The following is an 11,683-nucleotide window of genomic DNA, read 5'->3' on the forward strand; positions in this document are numbered from 1 at the left end:
ACCTGTGTGTCTATTCTTTTGGTCCCTCCTTGGATAGAACAACAGATTTAGAAGAAATAAATGTGTCTTTTCTTCTTTTTCCTCGACTTTTCCCGTGTTCAGACGGGGTCGGCGTTTTTCGTCAGCCTCTCAATCAGCCCTGGGGGCTACAAAAATTTTACAAGTGGATGCCCTTCGCACTCAAACTTTGTTCTTTCTTTTGCGAAGGGAAATTCTGGCTGGTACCCTTCCTGTAGTTCTCCAGCCAAACTACAAGGAAAAGACAGAGGGACTGTAACTGCTATGGTCTTATCGTCCCGAAATCGAAGAGAGAAGGAAGACAGGATAGGAGAAAGCCAGCCGTTCCGAAGTCTTATCGTCCCGAAATCGAAGAGAGAAGGAAGACAGGATAGGAGGAAAGCCAGCCGTTCCGAGAACGAACATTATCCCCGCCCCGGGCGGGAATCGAACCCGCGGCCTAGCGCTTACAAGGCAGACGCACTACCAACTAAGCTAACTAGGCTGGTCGGGCGGGATTGACAGAGCGGGCGCAGCCTAGCGCTTACAAGGCAAAGGCACTACCAACTAAGCTAACTAGGCTGGCTAATAAATAGGAAACTTGGAGCTGATAGGGTAAGTGTACCATTTGTTCGCCCACCTAAAAAACGTGCCATTTATTGGCCCACCTGTACCATACGCCACATAAGTCTGAACTGGACGAACTTTTTCAAGATCCACGCATCCTCTCATTAACCTCACCCAGAGTGGTGTCAGGAGTCAGGACCGACCAGATAAAGCCAGCAAGTCATTACCCAGATCGTCACCGATTCGGATACCAACCAAGCGCATCGTTACTCAACTTCAGTGCTCAATGGAGAACTGGTGGATTGCTTGCGCCACTCGAGCTGGTCATCGGGTCATTTGACACTTCTCCAAAACCTTGGACAAAGACTTTTCTAAGGAACAAAGACCATGGCTCATTGAACGAGTCCCCTAGAGAGATGGTAAATTTGTCATCTCCACTAATGAAAACAACTGTAGATAATTTAGCAATGTAGTAATAAGATGTTTACTAATATCGGGACATAGGGTAAGTGTACCATTTATTCACCCACCTAAAAAACGTACCATTTATTGGCCCACCTGTACCATACGCCACATAAGGCTGAACTGGACGAACTTTTTCAAGATCCAATTTCATCAAAAGAAAGGGCTTAAAGACTGCTATCGAACCAGTGCTATCAAAATTGTACCTAGTCATAAAAACAAAAATTAGAAAAATAAATGTGGGCAGGTGGGCCAATAAATGGTACGTTTTTTAGGTGGGCGAATAAATGGCACACTTACCCTACCTACTACACGTGTCTACAAATTTGGAATAAATTCTCGGCAGGCATTAAGTTGGAAGTTATTCTTTTACCTGTGATGATGTTTATATTATGGAATATTCCATAGGCTAATCCCCAATATCCCAATGCCTATCTGATCATCACAGATTACTCAATCTCTGATCTCAATATCCAATTTCAGAGTGACTTTAAGCTATTAATAACATTAGGGAACTATTACTAGAATTTACTAGAAATTCAATAATATAATCAAAGTGCAATATGGCTCATGTACACTTGTTCACTTGCTTACTACAAATAGGGCTCCGTTTAATCATTAAACTGATGGAGTATTTGAACTTAGGTCATGTCTAAGTATTAAATAACATAACATACGAGTATAACTATTCCGGAACATCTTTTGAATCTTTAGTGTCATTCTGTTTACCAACCTTTTGGAGCTCGTCCAAAAACTACCTAGTAAAAATGCCTTCAATTAGTTTCACTGACTGTAGAATTGAATTACCTTCAGCAAAGAGGAAAGAACCATTATTATTTCATAGTTCATATCTATTGATAAAGCGCATTATTTAGTGTAGACGCCTACCGCTAGGTGTTGTAATTATAATAATATGTAGTAAGCTAGTACCTGTCAATAAATAATTATGGTACCTATTAAGTCACAGAGAGCAATTTCTACACACACTGTTTAGTAAGTTGTAATTATTGTGATTAACTGTTCATAATACCTGCCTCGGTGGTGTAGTGGTCGAATAAATAATAAATAGGGATTTAATAGTACCTAATGAATATTTTTTATGAACTTAATGGTGGATGTGTCAAATTTCTCAAATTTTAATATTTTATAGGTACTCATGAGAATGGACTCTATGTATTATTTCTTCTTCCTATGGAATAAAATTATGTAGATATCCCTATAAATTCATCGATTTGTAGAAGCTTAACCCATTCTTTAGGGCTGTTTGCCCCTACACGTTAGCCTCGGAGTGGGCCTTTTAGGTATGGAGTAAAGTTTCCCTGTAAATAGATACCTACTATTCAAGGATACTTTTATAAGAGAGAAAGAGAGAGAGAGAGAGAGAGAGAGAGAGAGAGAGAGAGAGAGAGAGAGAGAGAGAGAGAGAGAGAGACTAGGTAACTCGAGACAATAAATAATTCACTCTGACATAGTTCCACTAGCTCATTAGAACCAATTATTTCCAACAAAGAGAAAGGAATTCTGAACAACTTTATCTTCAAATAGAGAGTGATAACTAGGTATTACTACGTAAAGGTAAATTGAGTTACTACATTAACTGATAGGGGTAGTTAACCTATTCGGAAACTGTCTATGTGTCTGCGAAACTGTCTATGGAAGTAGGTATGTACTTACTTGTTTGGTTATTGTCTAATAAATTCTTGTGAAGCTGTCAGTCCAAATTATGTACCTAGGCAAACACCTATATTATTAATGGTATGAACCAGTATGTACTCGTAGGTACATACATAGGTATAATAAGGAATACATAATTACATAATATGTATCCCTATTTCCCTATTTGGTCGGAAGCAAGATATCTCGTAGTTAATTATAATTACTGCTATAGCCCCTGGTTTAAAGAGCTAACAAGCTAAAGCCTACTAGTCTTTTGAGACTTGCATGTTGCACAGCTAGATCAATCTAACATTTGTAGGATTATGAGCACGTTGCCCTCTGGAAAGATGTCGGATGAAAATACCAACAGCCAGCCTGGTTAGCTTCGAAGGTAGCGCCTCTACCTTGTAAGCACTAGGTCGCGGGTTCGATTCCCGCCTGGGGTGGATTTCATGTCAGACTTAAAACTAATACGAGTGTCAAGGAATGGCGGATCAACATAAAATAACCTAGATTCTACTACTCAGAATTAACTGCCGACGCCGCAAGATTCTAGTTCCGATCAAAAATAGTCTAAGCAGAAACATAATTTTTATCATCGTAGGTTTTCGAGAGACTCCGGAAGGAATGCCCGGCACAACTATCTCGTCTGCACATCATAGAAGGCGACATACTTCAGGCTAACCTGGGCATCAAGGACTCAGACCTTCTGATGCTTCAGGAAGAGGTGTCTGTGGTGTTCAATGGAGCAGCCTCGTTGAAACTGGAGGCTGAATTGAAGGAGAATGTGGCGGCCAATACGCGAGGCACACAGAGGCTGCTGGACATTGCGCTGAAGATGAAGAAACTTGTGGTGAGTTTAGACATAGGTTAGGATTCATCAGTAAATGGTTTCTTCAAATGATCCCAAGGTCAAGGTAAACCTAGCCCCTTGACAAATGGAGTGTGCCTGAAGGCATGTGATGTGTTCCAATCCACTCCACTCTACGATTTTTTTTGGGGCATTTGAGAGACAGCAATTTGACTGCTATGCTTCCATCCAGATTTATACTTCGTTGAGACCAGCCCCTTACTTGTCCTCACGAGGCTGAGTGCACCCCGAAATAGTCACCTGCACGTGTTGTCTAAGACGATTATTCGTCCAAATACCAACCATGTGCTACGTTGCTTTAACTTCACTGATCCGTACGTGCTATTTTGGAACGACCATTTAGATTGGTTATAAACTTTCAAGTTATATGTATAATCAAATATGTACAAAAGACAACAACAAATAATTACAATCAAAGGACGATATTATTGCCGAAAGCAATCCCTACAGTACAATCCTTAGGCCAGCCACTCATTACCAGGTAGACCTGACGACAGGACCTTTTCACCGGTACTCAGGTCTACCTGATAGTGAGTGGCTAGACTTATTAGTTTTTAAAGATTCTTCAGTGGAACATGACCACTGGACAAGACTCAGGGTTAGGATTCATCAGTAAATGGTTTCTTCAAATGATCCCAAGGTCAAGGTAAACCTAGCCCCTTGACAAATAGAGTGTGCATGAAGGCATGTGATGTGTTCCAATCCACTCCACCCTACGATTTTTTTTGGGGGGCATTTGAGAGACAGCAATTTGACTGCTATGCTTCCATCCAGATTTATACTTCGTTGAGACCAGCCCCTTACTTGTCCTCACGAGGCTGAGTGCACCCCGAAATAGTGACCTGCACGTGTTGTCTAAGACGATTATTCGTCCAAATACCAACCATGTGCTACGTTGCTTTAACTTCACTGATCCATACGTGCTATTTTGGAACGACCATTTAGATTGGTTATAAACTTTCAAGTTATATGTATAATCTAATATGTACAAAAGACAACAACAAATAATTACAATCAAAGGACGGTATTATTGCCGAAAGCAATCCTTACAGTACAACCCTTAGGCCAGCCACTCATTACCAGGTAGACCTGACGACAGGACCTTTTCAGCAATACTCAGGTCTACCTGATAGTGAGTGGCTAGACTTATTAGTTTTTAAAGATTCTTCAGAGGAACATGACCACTGGACAAGACTAATATCACCTTATCTTCTCCACCAGGCATTCATCCACTTCTCCACTGCATTCTGTCATCCTGACCAGAAGGTGTTGGAGGAGAAGCTCTACCCATCCCCGGTATCTCCTCATGATATCATGAGAGCTATGGAGTGGATGGATGATGAAACCATCAAGCAACTCACACCCAAGTATGAAATTCCAATTATCTTGGTTTTGATAGCTTTTTGCAAGATTGCAAGGTTCAAATTATTAAAGAATAGTTGCGAGAGCCTCCTTAATTCTGTCAACACAGTCAACACTACATTTTTTTTTGCTCTGGTAGTGTCACCACTACACTTCTTAATTTCGACGTAGCTATTATGTCCCCTACTTACGGTCAGACCTTCAGACAGTCCCAGGTCTGAAGCTTTTCCCGCCACACGCGAACCGACTGTCTGACGGACCGACCAACGCGACGGTCGGAGGGTTTGTGGCGGACATTTACATTACAACCATAATAGGCACCTTCCTTCTTCTTCTTCTTCTTCTTCTTCTTCTACAATATAATGCGATGGTTCTTTCTTAAAGTGATGGTTCGTTTTACGTTTGTAAACGGTGTATCTATTTTATTCTCTACAGGATTCTGGGTCCTCATCCAAACAGTTACACCTTCACCAAACGCCTGACTGAAACCCTGGTGGACGAGTACAAAACTAAATTACCAGTAGTCATAGTCCGCCCTAGCATTGGTAAGTCATGGCAATACCTAGTACCATTGGTAAGTCATGGCAGTACCTAGCATTGGTAAATCATGACAATACTCAGTAACCTAGCATTGGTAAGTCATGACAATACTCAGTAACCTAGCATTGGTAAGTCATGACAATACTCAGTAACCTAGCATTGGTAAGTCATGACAATACTCAGTAACCTAGCATTGGTAAGTCATGACAATACTCAGTAACCTAGCATTGGTAAGTCATGACAATACTCAGTAACCTAGCATTGGTAAGTCATGACAATACTCAGTAACCTAGCATTGGTAAGTCATGACAATACTCAGTAACCTAGCATTGGTAAGTCATGGCAATACCCAGTACCATTGGTAAGTCATGGCAATACCCAGTACCATTGGTAAGTCATGGCAATACCCAGTACCATTGGTAAGTCATGGCAATACCCAGTACCATTGGTAAGCCATGGCAATACCCAGCCAGTAAGATTGGTAAGACCGGAGCTCACTAAACTAAACTTCGTCAAAACAAATAAAAAGGTATCTGCCATGCTGGTCCTAACAAGCCTAATCCGGTCCTAGTAAGCCTAACCACAACCCTGATATTCTTCTTTCAGTTCTGCCGTCGTTCCAAGAGCCTGTCCCCGGTTGGGTTGATAGTCTGAACGGCCCAGTAGGAGTACTAGTAGCATCCGGTAAGGGAGTTGTCAGGTCCATGATGTGTGGCGCAGAATTTGTAGCCGAAGTTGTTCCGGTAGATATTGCCATCAACGGAGTCATATTGGCGGCCTACAATAGGGATCAGAAAAAGTAAGTGTCACTTTCTCTTCAGTAAGTGTTATTTTAAGTGTCATTTTAGTAAGTGTCATTTCAGTAGGGTTTAGAAAAAATAAGTGCCACTTCAGTAAGTGCCATGCTATTTCAGTAAGTGTATTTTCAGTGTTATTTCGATGCAAAAAGGTCAGTAATGTCCGAATACATCTTCTGAAACATTTAGGCATCAAAGGGGTCAAAGTGTCACATATGTACCTAATAGCCTAAAACCTACATCTGAGATAAGACCGAGACTGAAGTCTCTTAGGCCCTGGTCTACAGATAATAAAATTGATGAAATTGTCGACCTCTGAGCTTACTTAGAGATGGTGCCCCAACAGTCTCCGAGCATTCCTAAACTAGCAGAACAAATTACATCAAGATAAAGTTTGAAGCTTCTGATGACAGTGAGGCAAATAGGTAAGTAACTACCACTGTTTGGCTCCGAACCAAACTGAAGAGAGGTGAAAGCTTCAATAAATTGTCACAACTTCATATGTAGATGTAAGTATTCTATCTACCTACTTCATAAAAGATTCAACATTCTTCATAGATTCAACATTCTAGTATCTATGTATCTACATCTATCTAATTGAAAGAAATGGGCAGTATGGACAGTTTCATAATCGATAAAAATGGTCTTTAATGGAAGTGGTTAGAGCCGGTTATGCAGTTGTGTGACACTTGATTTGAACTTTAGGTCATTTGAATGGCGTAACAAGTACACTCTGTGCCGATTTGAATGGAGAGATTTGGCGTCTCCACTGACTGAAGTAGAAACGGATTGAAGTGAATTTGTCATCTCCACGAATACATAAATTCAAACGTGATTTTAATGGCCTTTAATGGAAGTGGTTAGAGCCGGTTCTGCAGTTATGTGACACTTGATTTGAACTTTAGGTCATTTGAATGGCGTAACAAGTGCACTCTGTGCCGATTTGAATGGAGAGATTTGGTTTGGCGTCTCCACTGACTGAAGTAGAAACGGATTGAAGTGAATTTGTCATCTCCACGAATACATAAATTCAAACGTGATTTTCGACAATCAATTTCACTTCAGTAAGTGTTATTTTAAGTGTCATTATAGTAAGTGTCATTTCAGTAGGGGTCAGAAAAAATAAGTGCCACTTCATTAATGTCAGAATACATCTTCTGAAAAATTTAGGCATCAAAGGGGTCAAAGTGTCACATATGTACCTAATAGCCTAATACCTACATCTGAGATAAGACAGAGACTGAAGGCCCTGGTCTACAGATAATAAAATTGATGAAATTGTCGACCTCTGAGCTTACTTAGAGATGGTGCCCCAACAGTCTCCGAGCATTCTTAGAGGTCACTACACAATTGTACACATTTCAACGTGAACCTGTGGTTTCGGACCTTCCAGTATTTGTTGACACATGGCTGGTACTACTTGGCACGGGTACTATTAATAACAACATTTCAACGTGAACCTGTGGTTTCGGACCTTCCAGTATTTGTTGACACATGGCTGGTACTACTTGGCACGGGTACTATTAATAACATTAGGGAACTATTACTAGAATTTACTAGAAATTCAATAATATAATCAAAGTGCAATATGGCTCATGTACACTTGTTCACTTGCTTACTACAAAAAATAAGGCTCCGTTTAGTCATTAAACTGATGGAGTATATGAACTTAGGTCATGTCTAAGTAGTGTTAAATAACACACGAGTATAACTATTCCGGAACATCTTTTGAATCTTTAGTGTCATTCTGTTTACCAACCTTTTGGAGCTCGTCCAAAAACTACCTAGTAAAAATGCCTTCAATTAGTTTCACTGACTGTAGAATTGAATTACCTTCAGCAAAGAGGAAAGAACCATTATTATTTCATAGTTCATATCTATTGATAAAGCGCCTCCCGGCAAATTATCTCAAGAGTTTTTGTTCCTCAATATTTCTGATTCATTGCAAATAGTTCAAAGGTCATTTTCGACATATTCTAGATTAATAATTAAAATTTAAAAGTGATTTCACCATCTCCACCAGCGATTTTGCGATTGGTCATGGTCATCCGACATCTAGATTAATAATTAAAATTTAAAAGTGATTTCACCATCTCCACCAGCGATTTTGCGATTGGTCATGGTCATCCTGTCATCCCAACCAACAATTCGATACGTGATTTTGGCATCTTCACTAATAATTACCCAAAAGTGATTTTAGCATCTCCAACAATAGATGATTTTTTTTTCCACTGACAATTTTTGGTGATTCTGTCATCTCCGCCAACAATTCTATGCGTGATTTTTGGCGTCTCCACTAATATTAAAAAATGTGTCACATAAATCAACATAATTATCGCGCATACCAAACTAAAACAAAACAAAATTTATAAACCTTCCTATATGTATAAACAATACATGAATAGGTACATACTTCTACATATTAAGGAGATATGAATACATAACATAGGCATGTTACATATTTAGGGACCTCATAATTTATCAAATCAAAGGCACCTGCTACTGGTATAGTTAGTATCTCGTGCCTCATGTCCTGGATCTAGGATACAACATGGCATGTGCTAGGAGGTGGCTATATTATAGGCTATCCAAAATAGGAAGATAACAAAGGGGAAATTTGCCAAAAACAGATTTATTCAAACCCACAGGAATATTCCTAGTAGTAATCAGTAATACAGGAGTTCAAATAGAACAGAAAATATCGTTCATTTGTTTTACGGTCAGACTTAACTGACCTGCCTCGGTGGTGTAGTGGTCAAGGCGCTCGCCTGGTAAACAGGAGGGCGTGGGTTCAATCCCAGCCGAGATATGGAATTTTATCCTCAATATAATTTGAGAATTTGACCACAATAATAGTAGATAGTAGCCTACTGCTGGAGTAAAGGGACTTTTCAGTCCTATTCGAGTAGTATAAATAAGCACTAGGTATTATTACTTAACAAGAAAATAATACAGGCATTTGATTGGCTAATGTCTGTTTGACTTTTGCCAATATAACTATTCTGGCAGTAGGTCTGGGAGCTCACCAATTTGTCTTTCTACTGCGGATAGACAATAGGTATTCCTTCTGTGCAGTAGATCCCTGGGTGGTGAGATATCGGAGTACTTATTCTGTCATATGATCCCTAACAAGTGATTAGGATAGGAGAACCCTTTGTTTGGTCTTTGTGTCTTTTGTCTTACCGTGCGGTCTGCGTTAATTTGTTAACATGCTGTGAGGTAGGAGGGTAGCTTCTGAGAGTTTGGGGATACTGTTGATGGTTATATTTTTGATTTATTGCTATGGTGACACGTGTGCGGATTTACGTTTATTATTATACATATTTATTTGACCGAGGTCTGATGAAATTTGAAACTTAAGCACAAGTTGGGTGGTAGAGAATGCCTCAGGCGATGTTACTACCGAGTTGCATTCCACTTTACGTTTCCTTTTAATTTATTTTGGTTCTTTTTCTTCGAAATCCTTGATATTATTAATAGGTATTATGGTTGTCCTGTGTGTCTTTTAGCCTTTTTGTGACTACCTACCTTCCCTGTATGAGTAGGTATACATTCAATAACCATCAAGTAGCCATTGTTGCCGTTGTTGTTTTTTTTTGAGAGAGAGAGAGAGAGAGAGAGAGAGAGGGAGAGAGAGAGAGCGAGAGAAAGAGAGAGAGGGAGAAGAGAGAGAGAGAGAGAGAGAGAGAGAGAGAGAGAGAGAGAGAGAAAGTAATTAGTTTAATGAGAAAATGGATCTGTGCACAAATATAATAAGTAAATAAATACCAAGGGGGCGCGGTTCTGAAATATTAACACCATATGAGGTTGGGTGTTGGGTCCTACCACTTTTACCCCACAGTAGAATATAATCAATGTACCCATTGTCACCAAATAGTTCATGGGTCCACGCTAATGTCATACTTGAAGAGTTCTCTTCAAAAAGGACCGAAAGGCGAAAAGCGAGAGTTTCAAATAAAAGCTTTGAAGTTTGTGATTTTCATTAAAAAGTAATGGGAGGGTTTACAAAAACTCGTGTATAATAATGAATGATGAATAATGGAGATATCAACCTGTTGTTCTACTTTCCTTTTTTAACTTTATTGTTCACTTTCTATTATCACCTATATTTAATTTACATTTCCTTTTTTTTTTTTTTTTTTAGTTAAGCAAGGTCTTTTTAATGAATTGTTAGTGTATATATTTAATTCTTTAATAACCCATCAAATATACCGAGACCTTTGTTTAGACTGCTGGGGTAAAGGGACTTTTCAGTCCTATTCCGGGCAGGATAAACAAGGTATATTCTATAATTCTATTCTATTCTTATTGAGTGATTGTTTTCACAACAACATTCCGCATTGGAAAAGTAGTTTTGCCTGAAAGGGATCCAAGCAGGGTTAAGGCTTTTCTTGCATAAAAAACTTTCGAGTGTAATTTGTCTATCTCATGATTTCGAGCTGGTTTTACTTAAAACTCGATTTTTGTCCTAACATCAGCCACCCACGTTCAGGCGCCGCAATCTGTCAGACATGCTGACAGACGGAATGTGTGTGACGGAAAAATCTAAAGTCTTAGGTCTATGAGATCGCAGCCTGTCAGACAGGCTGAGTGTGAGAGCGGGCATCTCACCCTTCTGGAATAAAATACTTCAAAACCCACACAACTCACAACATAGAATTACATATTTAGCTCATAGCTTCTGCATTCATATCAAAACAAAACACTCATCACGGTCACAATTCATAGAACACATAAATCACGCCAATCTCTGGTCCCTTAAGATCCCTAGGGATTGGTATACCACACAGCTGTGACGTGAACTTAGAACAAATCATGGAAAGCGATTCACTTTACAACCTGACACGAACCAGACAACAAGTGGAAATCGCTTAATAGTGGATAGTAGCTTTTGAAGCGTTTTTCCGATTTTCGTGTTTTTCATCCGCGTTTTAATTGAAGTTCCAAGGGTGGTGCGTTTAACCGAGTTTAAAGTTGAAATATTCAAGAGCGGTGAAATATTTTGCCCTTTTTTCTGAACAAGAGTGCTTTTTGATCCTTAATGAGAGTTTGCATTTTGAATCGTTTTCTCCAAAGTTCTATCTTTTAAAAGTCCAACTCCTTCTAAAATTAACTTTAACTTTCCATGTTAGGAACATAATATGTGATATCTAACTGAAATCAAATTGAAATTGTTATCTAATATCTGCTTTTATTTTTGTTTTTGCAGTATGCTGTTGCTTTCTTTTATTTCACATGTGGACCTTTTTTAGTTTTACCGTATTGGCAAACTTTTCACTAACTAGGTAACCTTTTTGTTTAATCAATCAGTGTTCCGGTGTTAGGAACATAATATGTGATATCTAACTGAAATCAAATTGAAATTGTTATCTAATATCTGCTTCTTTTTTTGTTTTTGCAGTATGCTGTTGCTTTCTTTTCTTTCACATGT

General features: G+C 39.2%; 1 protein-coding gene across 1 annotated transcript; it reads left to right on the top strand.

Annotated features, from left to right (window-relative positions):
* Positions 1–3,277: 3,277 nt before the first annotated feature.
* Positions 3,278–6,258, top strand: LOC103514492 (putative fatty acyl-CoA reductase CG5065; the record flags this gene model as incomplete). The annotated part of the gene is given in 4 exon segments (XM_008479376.2): positions 3,278–3,535; positions 4,775–4,920; positions 5,351–5,460; positions 6,062–6,258. Coding segments are annotated over 4 exon segments (711 nt in total), but the record flags the coding sequence as incomplete, so codon positions are not given.
* Between the last annotated feature and the right edge of the window lie 5,425 nt (positions 6,259–11,683).

This window comes from Diaphorina citri, unplaced genomic scaffold (genome assembly GCF_000475195.1).
Source record: "Diaphorina citri unplaced genomic scaffold, Diaci psyllid genome assembly version 1.1 scaffold1155, whole genome shotgun sequence".
In the NCBI taxonomy this organism is placed as follows: Eukaryota; Metazoa; Arthropoda; class Insecta; order Hemiptera; family Psyllidae; genus Diaphorina; species Diaphorina citri.